At 38.1% G+C, this 17,973-nt stretch overlaps 2 protein-coding genes across 2 annotated transcripts in view; both read right to left on the bottom strand.

Moving 5' to 3' along the window:
- LOC137295726 (histone lysine demethylase PHF8-like) overlaps positions 1-4,497 on the bottom strand; it is a 37,718-nt gene extending 33,221 nt beyond the window's left edge. Inside the window, exon 1 of the mRNA XM_067827243.1 lies at positions 4,360-4,497. Within this exon, the coding sequence (XP_067683344.1) occupies positions 4,360-4,463 (104 nt within the window). The 5' untranslated portion in view covers positions 4,464-4,497. The remainder of the gene's footprint in view (positions 1-4,359) is intronic.
- Positions 4,498-9,832: 5,335 nt separating this feature from the next.
- The window catches only part of LOC137296673 (mitogen-activated protein kinase 14-like), a 29,664-nt gene continuing 21,523 nt past the window's right edge, over positions 9,833-17,973 (bottom strand). Inside the window, exons 12-13 of the mRNA XM_067828493.1 lie at positions 17,286-17,334; positions 9,833-16,306 (exon numbers count right to left, since the gene is read on the bottom strand). Coding sequence (XP_067684594.1) covers position 16,306; positions 17,286-17,334 — 50 coding nt within the window. The 3' untranslated portion in view covers positions 9,833-16,305. The remainder of the gene's footprint in view (positions 16,307-17,285; positions 17,335-17,973) is intronic.

Raw genomic sequence — 17,973 nt, 5'->3', positions numbered from 1 at the left:
GCCTGTAAATAACCTGAAAATGTGAGTGACATGATACATTTAATTGGTTACATTGCAAGGTTTGATGCTGGTCAATATAAGTCAGAGGTTAAAAGTACCAAAACACTGAAAAATCTACCGATCATGTAATTCAGCAATCTCGACTGGCCACAACTGTGCTGACTGAAAAAGGTTTCAACAGTATTACTTCATTCAAGTTCTGAAAGTGTTGAAATCATCACGATGAGACATCTAATTTCAGCAAATAATACCAATCTACATGATTCTGTGGCATTTGATTAGCCCATCAATCAAGTTACTTTAGGTTTCCATAAATTTTAACAAAGTCTTTCTTTATTATAATGGGTGTGGCTTGTGGTGTATTGACTTTGTCACTGATTTCATTTTGCCGTTAAAAGATTTAAATATTTTGATCACTATAGCTACTAGTTAGCTTGCTTGTTTGTTTCCTTGTGCTAGAACACTATCCTAGCAATATTCCTGATGTGTGGTCTGTCTGTAAACAATCAAATCTGGACCCAACAAATCAAATGATCATCATGAGCATTCATGTACTCAACTGGCATACAATGACATGCAATAACCAGGCACCTACTCTTGCTGGTAGCCTCCTGTGAGAAAGCATGAGTTCTTGAAGATCAGCTCTAGCCCAGATCTTCAAAGGTACACTCATACAACAATATGACATACTTCATTCCAGCCTTAAACTGAGCACTTTGGATCAACGGACACTCAGACAGTTGTTCATAAATATTTTGATTAATGGATAGGACAAACACTTTTTCAAAGCTCACTCAACAAGGTCAGCATGGTCAGTATTTGGATTCAATTGAATATATTGAGAGCTTGCTCATAACAGAGCTTGCTGATATTTCAGAAGAGAAAGAGATAGGCCAGTTTAGTTTTATGTTGCTTTCAGCAATATTCCAGCAATATCATGGCAGGGGACACCAGAAATGGGCTTCACACTTTGTACACATGTAGGAAATCAAACTCAGGTCAGTCCCTCCTGGATTCCATGGCAAATTTAAGCAAATTCTGCACCCCATTTTTCAATATTCTGCAAAACATTCTGTGGTTAAAACATTTAGAAAAAACAACAAAAACATTATACAGACCTTCATAGTTTAATGCTCAAACACAGATATAAAGTTAAGTCGACAGTACACATCACATCTTGAGTAAGTTTGATGACAATGCACCCACACCTTTTTCTGTGTTTGAGAATCAAACACTCGCTGATAGTTAATTCGCTCCTCTCATTCATAACTTGGAAATCTTCCGGTTTCATGTAAATAACTATTTTATATTTCAACAAAATCTTAAATAATTTCTATTTTCAAAATGATCGATTTTGAGAACCTAATTGCAATGTTAAATTCATCTAATATTAATGGAAAGATGACTAAAACTTGCTTTATAAACAAAGCAGCTTTCATCATGATTATTTTGAAAAAGTTGTCACAATAAATATGTCAGTTCGTTTTATGTGTAACCGATCATACTTTTGACAATAACTCTACTTTTCACTTGGGCTGTCTGTCAGTTTTCACTCAGTTTTTGAAGTAAGCAAATTCTGCAGCAGAAAAGTGGCCAATTCTGCACGTAAATGTGTTTTCCGCGGACCAAACGGATTTCGGCATGGAAAGGTAAATTCCGCGATTTCTTCTGCAACCACAGAATCCAGGTGGGACTGTCAGTGTCAGGTCTTTCATGTGACAAGGGAATGTTTAACCACTAAAAACCTTGAGATGGTAATATCACTTCTGACTGGATCTGTTGTGGCAAATGGTTTAAGGTATTAAGCTCAATGAGCATTCACATTATGAATCACTATTAAGCATGAAAGTCAGGGAGTCCTTGCTATCATCTTCATGATGAATACTTGAGACTGATGGAAACCCCCAACTCAAACAATACAGGACCAAAAGCTTCCACTTTCACTTTCAAAGAATGAGAAGAAAATGGGAATATTATTCACTCAGTAATCAAGGATGTGTTTATAGGTCAATCTACATTAGCTGTGTAACTGTGGAAAATAAAACTGGAATTAGAGATTCTGCCTGCAAAATCTTTTCACTAATCTAAGTAACAAACATGACACATAAACCTCCATCATGTCCCCACAGCTAGTTCTTTCAATTCAGTTTCTTTATCTAACCAGAAATTATCCATGCCAAGTCATATGTATTTATCATCAAAAGTTTCAGAAATCAATATGAACATGATGAACACTATGTCACAAACAGGACTAGATGATGTTTAAAAACATCAGCCAATCAAAAAGGTTGAGAAACCTGTGCAAATGGCAGGCCAGCTTAAAACTACATTATGTGTACTAAGACGAGATAATATATATTGTATGAGGCTTTGATTATGCTGTTGACAGATTTTATTTTCATGATCCTTGCCTTCCAGCAATCAGGTTTATAGTACAATTTCGCAACTGTTATAGGGTAATTCCTCACTCAGTACTATAGCAATAGGATAGCAGCCTGTAAATAACCTGAAAATGTGAGTGACATGATACATTTAATTGGTTACATTGCAAGGTTTGATGCTGGTCAATATAAGTCAGAGGTTAAAAGTACCAAAACACTGAAAAATCTACCGATCATGTAATTCAGCAATCTCGACTGGCCACAACTGTGCTGACTGAAAAAGGTTTCAACAGTATTACTTCATTCAAGTTCTGAAAGTGTTGAAATCATCACGATGAGACATCTAATTTCAGCAAATAATACCAATCTACATGATTCTGTGGCATTTGATTAGTCCATCAATCAAGTTACTTTAGGTTTCCATAAATTTTAACAAAGTCTTTCTTTATTATAATGGGTGTGGCTTGTGGTGTATTGACTTTGTCACTGATTTCATTTTGCCGTTAAAAGATTTAAATATTTTGATCAAATACGCTGTCTGCTTTTACTGCTGACATTTTCACATAAATTCATATGAACAGATATGTAGTTTGGTGTATGGTTAAAAGCCACAAGTGGCATAGGTCTACCATTTTACAGGTCTTAACGCAAAAAACATAATTCAGGACCTGATCACATATAATAGGGAAAAGGTCAGGACAAATGTTACATGATATGCCTAAAAACAAACAAACACACAAAAATTATTCTGTGAAAATGAATTGAATTATAACCATGAAACCAATGTGACAAACCTGCTGCAGGGGCCTAGGACTTTGGCAAGTTAATGGAAACACAAATATCAGAGCCCTATTTGTTTTGTTTTTTTCAGATATATTTCACCATGATATTTTTGCACAACATTCAATGCAAATGTTATTACACGTCTCTTTATCATAATTATTGGTCTTGTAATGAGTCAGTAATCAGTGAATTTTAAGTTACCTTAACCAGGTTTGGGTTCTGGGAATTTGACTAAAGAAATCAATGTATCCAGTCAGGAATGACACATTGCCATTGAGCTGTTATTGTGGACACAAAGTATTACACATTTTCATTATGATTATTTCACCCTCAGCTAACGTAGAAGGAAGTAGTCTGTTAGTGTTACCATGATTACAAACTATCGTAGTCCCCAATTTCACTGACAAATTCAATACTGTTTTCTAAATTAAAGCACAGTTAAAGTCTCAATCATCATGACTATAAGATTCACATTATAACAACGGCATAAATTCTCATTTAACCATAATTTCCAGAACACAGTGTAAATAAAATGAGAATTCTGTGTTTTGATAAATATGAGATACATGTTTTTGGTTAGGTTATCATATTGTGTATTCCACAAAACATTACGGATTCTGTTCGTCAGCTTTATTGTTTCACACTTTCACCAAAGAATTCCAAGACCTTGGTGCATGTGGTAATTTGGGGGGATTTTAGTCACCAGCAGCAAACATTACACAATAGTAAGGCCACAACAGTATTTCGTTCAAGGGTACATGTACGTCGAGAATTATGTAACGATGTAAACTGAAGCCCGCCGTTGACCGCTGTCCGTCTCCGGCCACAATGCTGACTGACCTGTGGGGGCGGGACTCGCGGTGTCAGACAAAATGAGGCCGACCCGGTCGTGTTTACATCATGTGGAATCCATGCGATGCAACTTCCACAAACTTTTTCTCACAAAGGATTGATGAGATAAAACTGACTCGACAAACAAACATAGGACCGAGCTACAACCTCGAGAGAACTGAATATTAATAAGAAAGGATGTATTTGTACAGTTTTTGAGGTGAAACATATTGGCTTCCGAAAGTACGGACGACAGCAGTGTTGACACTGTGGCCTAGATTTCCCGACAATCTTCGGCACCGATTAGCATAGATGTGTATCATTTTCATGTGATGTTATTTGCCTGGTATAAATTTTAACATACCTTCCGTGGAACCAGTCCTTGCATACGTCACATTCGATCATGAAAAGCGTTTCATCGTAAGGTTGGCGACATAAACAATATATCGGCTCCGTATCGGACGCCATGTTGAATGCACGTTCGGACAAAAGCACGCTCTTCGGCTTCGTCCGTATAAGGTCCCGGAAATGAACGAACAAAGGCGGAATTTACCGACTCCCACGCACCTGTTTTGATTGTCGAGGGCGCGATGGCTTAATCATATCATAGTACAAATACCATGAACAACCCGCCAAGTTCAAAAACAGTTAAACGTTCATGGCACTATTTGACTAAAATAAACAATACACCTTTATATAGAGATATTATCAAGGGCTTTGCTTTTTATTAATAACAGAGGTCATGATTTCGTAAACATACTTTCATCTGAGACCATCTATTATATGGTCTCTGCTTTCATGGACCTGGGTGTGAGCCGGTGAAATGGGACTTTGGACTTTACTTATCCCCCTGCCCACATAATAGGCTACTTTATTATTACGTAATAAAGAGGCTAGATGGGCCTGGATTGTTCAGGGTATCTGTTACAAATTGTCTCACGAAAATTCACACTTATGAAAAATTCGAAGTTTAAATGGCACGATAAATCAAGGCAGAGGGAAACTTTAGATCATTTGAATTTAAGCCATTAAATTTATCAATATGAGGAAATTGGTACACATATGGGGTATCTGGATTCTATACTTGCAACAAGGTTTGTGATACAAAGGGCATATGAAATTAAAAGTGTACTTGTCTTCTCTCAGTTTCAGTTTACAAAACTGGGAAAATTCATTTTCCTTGTGAATTTTACTATATCGTTCTTTTTCAACAAACAAGAAATGAGATAAACATCTGAATCTGGACAATGCAATTCTCTGTTTACAATGAAGTGGTTCTGTAACGGTTCTCCAAACATATACACATGAACATTAATTAAGCACCACCAAAAATAATTGTCGACTGTGGCAAAAAGGGATCAAAACAGAGGAGTCAACCAGATATATCTAAATACACATGCAGTTAGCATGAAATTCACGTGCTGACTCAAATGTGTGCTTTTCTTGATAAAGTTCTGTCATGGTCCAAGCGACTAAGGGGTATAAAAAGGTGAAATAAGTATTCTCCGTGGTGAAATTGAACTCTTTTGGACATACCGAGGCGTAGGCTTTCTGAAAATACCAGATGGCAGATTATAGGCATGCATGAACCTGGTTTGTCCTGTCTCAGAATTGCGTCCAGTTTGAATACCAATCACACGGTCATTAGTTGCCTTGTAAGGAAACACGCGGCAACTAGTTTACGTCAAGGATCGTCCATGCACGATCAGGAAGGCCGAGAAAGACCACTCCCGGTGATGACCGTGCCCTAGTTCACTGGTGAGACGCAGGCCTATGACCAATGCCAAAGATCTCAGAGAACAATGGAGAATGGGTGTTCGTCTCTCAACCAGCACCATCCGATGGAGGCTCAGGTCCGCTGGACTCAGTGCACGTCGTCCAATCAGACGTCCCTTACTCACTGATGGACACAAGGCTCAACGTTTGGCATGGTGTAATCAACGGCAAACCACAATCTGAGGACATGGCGCACGATCCATTGGTCCGATGAAAGCCGTTTTCTTCTTCGTGTTACTGATGACCGTTGGCGAGTTTGAAGAAGGAGTAATGAGACCTACCAACAGCGGATGATCCATGCAGCTGAACCCTTTGGCGGTGGATCTGTAATGGTGTGGCGGTGTATCTCCTATGACTGTAAGCTGAATCTTATGACCACCCCCTCGCCAGTCGGCCAGTATTTATGGACGATAATGCTAGGCCCCATCGTTCCAGAGCTGTTATCGCATACTTGCAGAACAACGCAGTTGACAGATTATCTTGGCCTGCGAGAAGCCCTGATCTCAATCCAATTGAATTTAATGGGACTGTCTGGGGCGTCAGGTTCAAGTAAGGGATCCACCTGTTCAAATTCTACAGGAATTAGCCCAGGCTCTTCATGAGGAATGGCAGAGGATTCCAGTGATTCTCATTTGGCGTTTGTATTAAGCATGAGGAGGAGGGTTGCAGCAGTTATCCCTACGAGGGGAGGATACACCAAATACTGATGTCACCATTACTATTGGCTTAGGATTGAACAGTGAACGTTTTTTGAGAACCTTGTGTACGCTGGACCACAGACTTTGCTTGTGTGACCATAGTTTTGGAGATGACTGATAAAGTTTGTAGTGCCCCCATATGGCCGTCAATAAATTACAGCCGAAAGTAGCAACTGTGTTGGTAGTTGATGGTCTGACATTTTAGATGGTTCATCTAACGAAATTATAACCATGTGTTTGGTTTCCATATCGTGAATGACCAATGTGTTGTGTTAAACACAATCACATAGCATGAAAGTCGATGGTGCTTAATTAATGCTCATGTGTGTAGTTTAAAACTGTGTTTTCAATATTAATATTCGGAGAGAAAGCCAATTTTGTATATAAATGTCCTACACTTGGGAACACATTCTAATAAGTTTTGTGTAAACGCATAAGAAAATAAGGGAAATCTTCAGGTTGATTCTGCCAGATATTACCACTAATGAACGTTCTCACAGATAAAATCCAGTTTTGTTGGTCTAATCTTTTGTTTGACGCGTTACAAAAGGCTACCCACAGCCCATGAGTATATTTAGTAACATAACGTAAAGTGAATATACAGGTCAGTTGTATTTTGTTAATAACAGAAGATGACGGAGATATATTAGTCTGTCTCACATTCTCTGAAACGCATTATTTTCCCTTCCGCCCAACCATGTCTGCAATTGTTAACATCTAAATGGAGCAAATCTAGATTGCCTCAGGTTCTGGCTCTGAATCTAACAAATGTACCGGGGGTTTCTTTTCAGTTTAAAGGGAATATTACGTTTCTACAAACAAATCCAATAATTCAGAGACTAAGCTTCTTCAAACAGGGCCCGTAAGGACCCAGGTTAGGATTATCTCCAGTAACCCATGCTTGTCGTAAGGAGCGACTAACGAGATCGGGTGGTCAGGCTCACTGACTTGGTTGACACATGCCATCGGTTCCCAATTGCCCAGATCGATGCTCATGTTGTTGGTCACTGGACTGTCTGGTCCAGGATCGATTATTAACAAACCGCAGCCACATAGCTGGAATATTGATGAGTGCTGCAGAAAGCTGAACTCGCTAAACTCAGAGTCAGCTGCCTAATGTTTCTGCCATAATAGGTTGTACGAACGTGTATCCTTGCCGCGTCTTGAAACCTCTTCTGGATTCCAGCTGCTAGCCACCCTAAGACCAATCGGCACGTACTACAATTCCACACAGATGGCCCTCCAAAGAGATTACTGTTCCACACTGATGGCGGTTCTGTCTACAAGCTTAATGGACCAACATCGTCTCTCATCAATGTCATGACCTCACTTCCTCATCTTCACTGTGTGTAAGGGGCGGTAGGGTAACCGAGTGGTTAACGCGTTCGCTCGTCATTCCTGGGTTCGAGTCCCTCCATGGGTACAGCGTGTGAAGCCCATTTCTGTTGTGATATTGCTGGTGACAGCATCGTAAAACTGTACTCACGGTGCCATGCAATCATCAGCCGATTTAGCCAGCTTTGATTAACATGGCTATGTGCAGGTATTTCGACATAGTATGTTTGTTTATATAAACATGCGAGGTGTTATAGTAACAAACATATCATTGTATCCGAAGACTCATTTCATAAGCCATCCTTCAAACATGTACATGTAGTAATCCATGTATATGTCCGGTCTAGAATTGTCTTCAGCAACCCATGCTTGTCCTTAACAAGTGAATAAAGGGATGGATGGCCAAACTCCCTGACTCGCTTGATGCATGTCGTATCCTAATTAAGTTGACCGATGCTCATTGAGCGAGTGAGTGAGTTTAGTTTCACGCCGCACTATATATTTAAGCCATATGGGGGCGGGTGTAAATAATCGAGTTTGGACCAGACAATCCAGTGACCAACAACATGAGTATCGATCTGCGCAATTGGAAACCGATGACATGTGTCAACCAAGTCAGCGAACCTGACCATATGATCCCGTTAGTCGCCTCTAACGACAAGCATAGGACCCGCGAAGATCCGGGGTAGAACAGGCCTTCAGCAACCCATACTTGCCATGAAAGGCGACTATGCTTGTCGTAAGAGGCGACTAACGGGATCGGGTGGTAAGACTCGCTGACGATGATGTGTCAACCAAGTCAGCTTGCACACCGATGGACAACAACTACATCGTTTCGACTCTTAGTAACAATGCGTTTCGGTTGGCGATGGCAAAAGATCAGGGTGCCGTGGTGCAAATGTAACAGTAGTACTAAGATCACTTTGTGCAACACAAACAGACCCAGACAGGGTTTTCACCCACTTTCAGATCCGGCCACCGAGACCAGACAGCGCACCTGCAGACATCAGAAGAGATAATACCATGCACGGTTATGACTTACACCACCTTTCCTCGTGCTGCACGTGCAGTGTCACTTTTTATGTCACCCGCCCCTCGCCTCTGATAAGATACGGTCTAACTTGGTAGTGGGAAAGTGGAAGATATGTTTGAACCAAAAGGATAACAGCATGTGAGTAACATCGGTGTTATATTCACAGTGTGGTGAGGTCATCCATCTGTGAGAGTTTGCATCAGACACTTCCGGTCCATTTTGGATCTTTAGTAATCGAGGTAAAGAGATTCTTTTTGAAAACATGTTCACTTTTTCCCCCATTGAAATGAACATTCAGTTTGAGTCACTTGTTTTATAAGTAAAGTAAAGTAAAGTAAAGTAAAGTAAAGTAAAGTAAAGTAAAGTAAAGTAAAGTAAAGTAAAGTAAATAATCGCGTCTGGACCTACACAGACCACTGATTGGTATTGTTAAAGTTAAGGACACAAATCTGCTAATGTGCTTATGGCCCACAAGCACAGAAAAGGTTGCTGGTCGCTGCAGTCCAAATTTTTAACGGAAATCGGATCATTTAATTTTCAACAGGATTCTGATGGTAGTCAACAGTTTACAAAAAAAGGACAGCACTGAACAAAATTAAGTTTCTTATCTATTTCCCATCTCTACTGTATATTTCTTTGCATTAAAAAACAGTTATGTGTGGTACATATATGGCTGGTCAAAGTATTGGATGGAATGGAGTGTGTGAGCTTGATTTTGTTTTAAAACAATATTCATGACAGACACCAGAAATGGGCTTCACACATTGTACCCATGTGGGATATCGTTCCAACTGCCAGACTAGCCTGGATATAATGGAATGGACAGGAATTGGAATAGCATGTTGATCAAGTGAAGAGATCACAACACTAGTACTTGGCCACATGTGAGTTAGAGATTTTTCACACAATTTCAAACTCAGGATGAATTTTACATCCATTTCATTTGACATAGATATTATTCAATTCTAACACATAATGACAAGGAAGAAACAGAGTTCTAGAACATATTTATTGAGTCATCTGTACAGTACAAGATACACAGGAAAATACTCAATTAATTCATTTTAAGTAGCAAATTGTTGAAGTCACCAGGTTTTAAAAATATATTTGAAACTCATTCACAAAAGACAAGCCATAGACACCATGCAAGTCTTTCCACCTCGGCTGAACTTCATGTCCAGTTTGTCAGTGTTTTTATCCAAGAATATCATCAAACATTTTTGTAGCAATACAAATTGTAACAAACTCTCCAAATCAATGTCCAGATTAATCACATGTAATTTAAAACTGATAAAGTGGTGTTGGCAACTGATAATTTTCATCATCATTTGTGGTTACTTGAAAACAGATAATTCATATCTGTTTTGTCTTCTGACAATGTTGATAACACTTTGAAAGGAATCTTTGACACAAAGGTACAAGTCAGATTAGGCTAGTGTTGAAATCCTGATGTATCAATGATGTGTCTTTTGTTAAAAAATATCCCTGATGAAATTTGAAACAGAAAAGATTTTACTGAAAATCAAGTAATTTACCCTTCATATTTGAATACGTTGTGAAAAGAACAAGACATTATGCATTATCAACAAGAGCTTGGTTTCTCTGCAAATACACACACACAATTTCAATACATTTATTCTTCAAATACTATCTGCAGTCTGATCACGACAAGTGATGAAAAGAGCACAATACATTCACAGACAATAATACAGTATATGTTTTCTTTACGGATGTAATTGAATAGTGGCAACTGGTTCTATGGTAGCTAGACAACCCACTGCAATAGCTGAATTGTTTTGAAATTCTAATATTAAGACGCCACTAAATTAATCGGATGACCTGCATTTCTGCCAAAGGCAAGACCTTTCCATTTTGAAAAGTGTCTGAAATGTTTGCTTTTCTTAGCAATTCCAGGCAAAAATGTACATTTATTATGCAGATAACTGGCTGCAGAGTACTGACGTCAAACTGACCACACTGTTCCTAAACCCAATGATATTTTCAAATACACAAGTAATACTATTTGGAGGTGTCAAGAACAGAAAAAGAATTTTGATTATTATATTCTTACAAGGTCGGTGGATCAAAGATTAAATAATTTACAGAAAAGAATGGCCATATTTTATGCAAAACTATCTGGCTCTATCAAAAGTTAACAGATCATATGGCATTGCAGTGAAATTAACATGAAATACACATGTAATACATCACACAAATTAGGAAAGTAATGTAAAGGAGAGTGGTACCTGATTGAAATTGCATAGTTGAGATGTCTTGTATCAAGGGAGCTAAACAGAGAGAAAGGAACAAACTTTTTACAGAGACCACAGACTGGCTACGGAAAAGGTTTGTGCAATAAACACAGTGACAGTTGTACACCAAACAAACAGATGTCAGTTTATAGGGAAAGACTATAAATAAACTCATATCTTTGTGGAAAATGCAAATCTACATTTTACCAACTAATTTGATAAATATTTACACAAGTATTAATGACATCCTAATTCTACACAATATTGCATTTTTTCAGTACAAGCCAATCCATTCTCAGCACACCTTTCTACAACAGAATGAACTAACCACTGAAGAACTAAGGTGATTTTGTTTCATAAAAGCACACTATTGACTTTTATCTAAGGAAAATGTTTCTTATTTTTGTTCTTTAAACAAACTCACCTCTGTGCTACACACCATGTAACCAAATTACATGAGTAATAGAATGTATTTACCAGCAAAATACAAGTTAACAATAACAATATAATAACATATTTCTAGGTCTGACATTACAGAACGTCTGGTGAAATGTGAATAGTAAAAGCACAAGTGGAAACAAAACTCGCACTAATATAAGTTATTAAATAAATCTTGAAATGGCATTTTTCACAGACTCTTGTGTTTGAAGTGTGCGTGATATGGGCAACAATGACAAGGCTTTATCTGTATTTGGGTCAGTATAGTTTCATGTAATGTGACAACCAAATCTGGTCTGAAAGGAAGTGCAAATGTGACTGATACAAAGTCAATGATAATTATGATCCTAACAATCTACTGAATCATCCATCACAGGTTTGGATTTTCATTCATTACGTTCACTAGTGAGGGATGACAAAGCCAATCTGTTTAAAATCAGATCCTTTACTCTTATTTGATTCAACACCTTGCTGTCAACATCTGGCAAACACTCCACAGGACATTCGGCTTGACTTGGTGGTTGGTTGGTAAACACGGAACTGGTCTGTAAATTATCAAGTCAGAACTAGATGATCCAATGACTGATGTCATGAGTATTGATCTTCACAACTGAGATGTGATTACATGCATCAACCAAGTCAGAGATCCAGTCCGCCGATGATAAGCATGGGTTTCCCAAACAGTTACTGACCAGTAGTTAAAAGTAAAATTTAATGAAAGCAAGTATTCTGTATGTGGAATAATACTAGCAGTTGGAATGTTGTCTCTGCATGTGTTTTTAAATCCAAAATGTTTGATTTTCTTTCAGCTTAAATTTCCAGCTTGACAAGAAGTGAAAATATTTGACACACTGACATCTTCACTTACACTGTTTACACGCTGCCACCTGTGAAGAGTTGCTCTGTTGAAGAGGTGCAGCTAACAGAGGGGAATCAAATTGGAGAATATCTAATTTCAACCAGATTGACAACAAAAGGTGCTGGCATCTATTTACAAACAAAGCAATCTTGTGATTTCTCGATTAAAGCATCTACACATATGTACAGTTACTCACTATGATGAACACATAACCTGTGCTTGGTGACACCATGAATGTACCCCACATTATGATCACTGAATGGAATTTGGTGATGAGAAATATGCTATATAAATAGTGAAGATACCATCTACTGAATGTTAGTCGGCGTCTTCGCATCCTTTCACAGCCTTTTTTCGATTTTTGGTTTTTAGAAAATCATTTCTTCAATTAAAAATGGATGGTGTTCAAATGAGAAAACATATATATATTCTTAAAGGTATTGCCTGTAAATTGAACTAAGAAACTAATACATTTAATATCTATAACCAAATAAATTTCTTCAAAAGACAAATACATGAGTTCCTTTCATACTAATCTGTTCTGGTTTCTTTAAGATAATGCAAACAAGGACATATCTGGCATGATTAAATTACAGTTAAAAGAAATCAGACATAAAGAAATGCCCACAGAGTACATTACTGTTACCCAATGTTGAATCACGATCCATCGTTGAAATGAAAGCTTCACTATTATCTCCCCTACGTCTTTCCTTTCCTTAAACAGCCATCCACCCCTACTAGAGACCTGTCACTGGCTGTGTGGGTGGACACACAAGACAGGTTTACCTGGAGATACCATTTTACATCCTTGATTCCTCATCATTCTTATTCCATGAAATCACAATTAATTCAAAGTTAAATCAGCTCTATGGCACCGGAGCCTTGATATCAAACCTGGCCAAGATATGTGCTTTAGTATCAAGAGTCGGTGCCTTTTCAAAGATGTCAGTTTCTGCAAATATCATCAGTTTCCAGTTTAAAGTTTTAAATATTGCAATCATGAAACTATCCCTCACACAACACTACATACTTATTCACAGTGTAAACCATTATTCCTCATCTCGCAAAGACTCCACTATTTCAACATTCATGTTTTGCCCTTTTTTTTAGCATTTTTTTTAAAAAACTATAGTGCAAAACAAAATATTGAGCGAAACATCCATTTTGTGCATCTGGTCTTAAAACATTTTGTATGGAACAGCTCCACTAAAAAGACATAAAACAACATTCAAATGTACTTTGGGACAAATGTAGACTATTTATTATGTACATCTGGATTTTACTAAAATATACTTTCAAATATACATATTACTTGACATGGCGTGAGTAAAAACTCCCCATTTCTAAACTAAGTGTTGCAGTGAACCACTATTGGTGACACTAGAAGTGAAACCACTAAAATGTGAACCCTTCAAACAGTAGACCTCTTTAGTCTGGACCCTGCATGCAATAATACCTTGTTAGTTTGAACCCTGTATATGTGAAACCTCATTAATCTGCATACAGTGAACCCCTGTGAATCTAGACCCTTCAAAGTGGACTCTTCTTACTCTGGACTCGTCTACATGGGAACACATGAAGGAATTTTACACCACAAGGTGATGTTAATCTATAAACTCAGAGACTGCCACAATTTTACACTGTACACTACAGTTCTGTCCAGACTACCAAGGTCTCACTTTACAAAATGTTACCTGTGGTTTGACTCCTGTGTTGTGGTCAACCTTCCTGACAACACAATCAGTTTCCAATAAGTTGAGCATTACTCGAGGCTTATAATAATACTTAGTGTCTTGTGCACAGAGTTGGACAGCAAGACTGTTCCACATTCAGCCTGGCAAGAATACCAAGTTCCTATACACACAATCACTTTTTAAACATCACTACTGAATCATTTTTCACTGTATCTTTAGGACCACTACAGAACTCATCCATCCCGCTTCTTTCAATTGTGGATATGTCCAGGGCCTCATTTCATAAAGCAACTGTAGGGCTAAGGTGATTGAAACTCTCATATTTGAACATACTAGGAGAGTCGTAGTGCTACAATTGCTTTGTGAACCGACTGTGAATCACCACTGAAGATGGCTGCCATGGGATTGTCAGCAACTTTTTGTACACATTAATAGTAACACATGTTTTGTAATGCATACAAAGATTGCACGTATCTTGTTAACCATTAACATGAAAGATTAAACTTTCTGAGTTCACTTTGGATATCCTGATATGGTGAATGACCATGGTGAATGGCAGTTTCAACATGACAACTAGGACTCCCAATGACTGGACCTGGACATGACAAACACCTCCTTACACACCTTGACAATACATACAATCTGCAAATCTCCACTTTGTTTAGGTCATAGACACCTGCTTATTTCCCACATTAGTCACAGTGACATTATTTGCTTGTTTACTTTAATTGTTTTTTCTTAAAACACTATGACAAAATGCTATGTCTATAACAAAAGCAATTCCTCTGTGTGAGGTGTAAACTTTATTGTTTTTATATTTTTTACTTGTGAACATGCAGTGTTTGACTTTACCTACCATTATCCTTTCAAGTTCCTATAGTCTTGTTCTGTGTACAGATACGGTTTTAATAACGTTTCCATGACAACCTTACATTTTGCAGAGGTTGTATAATGAACTGTATCTGGTAGTGGCATTGAGCCAATACCTACAGAAAACACCTCAACTGAGCTAACCTGTCACTCATACACTGGATCTGTCCCGCTTACAAACATCTCACTCCAAATACACATAACTCTGTTCTCTGACAACACTGTTTTCACAGCTTACTCATGACAACTCTCTCCATCTCTGTACAATCAAGTTCACGGTAAGGAACTTTCCATTCACATGCCAACATCATGACAAACTTTCGGCCAAGTACACAACATTTCAATATACAAAACATTTATTTGAGGTAAGATGCCATCATGCAACTTGTATTCAAAGGATCAAAATTTAGCACAGGACCGACATAATATGGAAAGGAAATTTATATCAAATTTGTACCAAATATACAATATCCAGTTTTCAGTAAGACCTTCAGTTGAGTCACGTCCTGGCTGTTCACTATGGATATGTACCAATTAATGTATGTTGTAAACTCATCCTGCCTTGGCCAGAATCTGAAGCACGAATGTGTGCACCTAAAGGCAAGATGGAGAACAAATCTTTAAGTACAGCATCCTTTGCATTGACTGTAAAGTTACAAATGTCCAATAAGGCACATCCCACATTATATCTTGTTGACTGCAAATTCAGAGTAACAGTAAAATTCAGAGGAGGAATGACTCTAAAAGGACTGGGTTCCCATTTTGAGGTTTCAAATCTATTGTATGTGTGTATGTTTGTGTGTGTTAGTGTTTAGATGTTTATATTAAGAACAGCTATTTGGGTCAGCTCATTAGAGTCTCTGTAAATCCAAAAGAACCCATCCTCATACCACAAATCTGAGTTCAGTGAACAGTTGTTGATGTTGTTTTCGTTGTTTTTGCAAACAAAAGTTGTCTGACAAATGTTCTTAAACTTGGACCAATACAAGAATATTCACTTAAACATTACTTCCATGTACAATACAACTTTTGATAAAATCTCTGACAAATATCACAGCTATGATTTAAGTGGGAGAGTAGGTCATGTTGACACAAAATCTACCATGTCAATTACATGCCATAAACTAAACTAGGCTGTATGCTAAACACTGTCCACCCTCAGCTGACCTCCTCACAATACTATAGTGACTTGTGTCCACAACTGTCCACTCTCTAGTGACTTCTCAGCAGCACTCTGGGCAAGCCGCATGATGAGGAAGGCGATGACGTCCGAGCACAGATGAAGATGGAGATGAAGGTTAATAACTGTGGGATGATTACTTGGGGGAAGCTCTTTGTTCAAACTGTGGAACTGGTCTGAGACAAAATTAAATAAGTGAGTTTTGAGCATTATTTCAGCAATATCACGGCATATAACACAAGAAATAGACTTCACCCATCGTACCCATGTGAGGAATCAAAACTGAGGCCTTCAGCATGATGCCTTTACCACTAGGCAACCCCACATTATAATTTAAAATTGTGTGGACAACATACATCAGGCAAGGTCAATGAAACAGTGTTCTTGTTTTAACTAATAAACACTTTAAATATAGAAAGGGTCAAAGGATAGAACAAAGGCATAGAATTTCACTCTCATCACGCTAGCCCACATCAAATACTACAAGTACTTGTTTCTTTGATTGGAAAAGGGAAAATACAAAGAAGAATTCACTATGAACTGGTCTGCACCCAACTGTAAACATTCATTGATTAAATACTGACAAAGTACGAGGCTAGTGAAATTTATTGAATAGATCAATTTTGACTCGAGGAAATACTTCAAGTCTCAAAGTGATATCTGAATCAGGTCTAAAATATGGCCCCCTAAAAATCACTACTGTTTAAAAAGTTGACACTGAACAAAGACCAATAAAAACAAAGAAAAGTCCCTGTTTAATGGGCTCAATGCCCCTGGTTGAACATGGGGTTCAATACCTCAGGTTAAATATGGGCCTCAGTACCGCAGGTAGAATATGTAGTTCAATGACCCAGGTTGAATATGTGGCTCACTATCCCAAGTTGAATATGGTGTTCAACACTTCAGCTTGAGTATTGGTTCAATGCCTGAGGTTGAATATGGGGTTTAATGACCCAGGTTGAATATGCAGTTCAATGTTTGAGGTTGAATATGGGGTTAAATGACCCAGGTCAATATATGAGGTTCAATGCCCTACCCCAGATTGAATATGTAGTTCAATGGCCCAGGTTGAAAATGAGGTTAAGTGCACCCTATCCTGAATAGCTAGTAGCACAGATTATAACCAATAAGTTAACTACAGCTGAAGCTACTCACCAGTCAACTGTCTTTAAATGCCCAACTTCTACCTCCTGATATACTAAATCTGAAATACAACATAAAAATGTGATGAAGACATTTACCATAGTGGAAACATGGGTAGTTGTGGTGCCACAGACTGAGGACTGTACCACCTGATAATGTTTTATTTCCATAGTAATAAAACATAGAACAATCCAAAATAGCCTCAATATGTTATTCAACACTGAATTCCTCTTTGCTTTCAGCTTCTGAAGGTCACTTCAAGTTTATAGCTCATTTAAAGAACAAATAAACACACACTTTTTTTACCTTGTGGCTAGTCTTAAGTGGAATATAAATGCGTGGTTAATTAATACTGAGCGTTTTAATGTTGCCAAAAAAGTCGTCTGCACCGCTCTCACCCACCAACAAAACCACCCACCACAGACAGGTTATGTAACTCTGTCGCCAGAGCACTGCAGTGATGTCATGGGAGGAAGGATTTTCAGTTAGTTGTATATAAAATGTGTAACAAGCTTGTCAATTTGCTGATTTCTCGATGTCAACAAAGATATGCCGAACCGTTAGGTTGTGGTCAAATGCTCTCAGGTGTTGGAAGATGGTGTCACCATGCACAAATTTCTATGGGACCCCTCAGCTGTACTAAATTAATTTTGATTGTGAGTGTAAAGTGAATGTTGTGGGAGCCTGTACACATTTAATT

Source organism: Haliotis asinina, chromosome 9 (genome assembly GCF_037392515.1).
Source record: "Haliotis asinina isolate JCU_RB_2024 chromosome 9, JCU_Hal_asi_v2, whole genome shotgun sequence".
Lineage (NCBI taxonomy): Eukaryota > Metazoa > Mollusca > Gastropoda > Lepetellida > Haliotidae > Haliotis > Haliotis asinina.
This window is presented reverse-complemented; position numbering and strand designations above follow the sequence as displayed.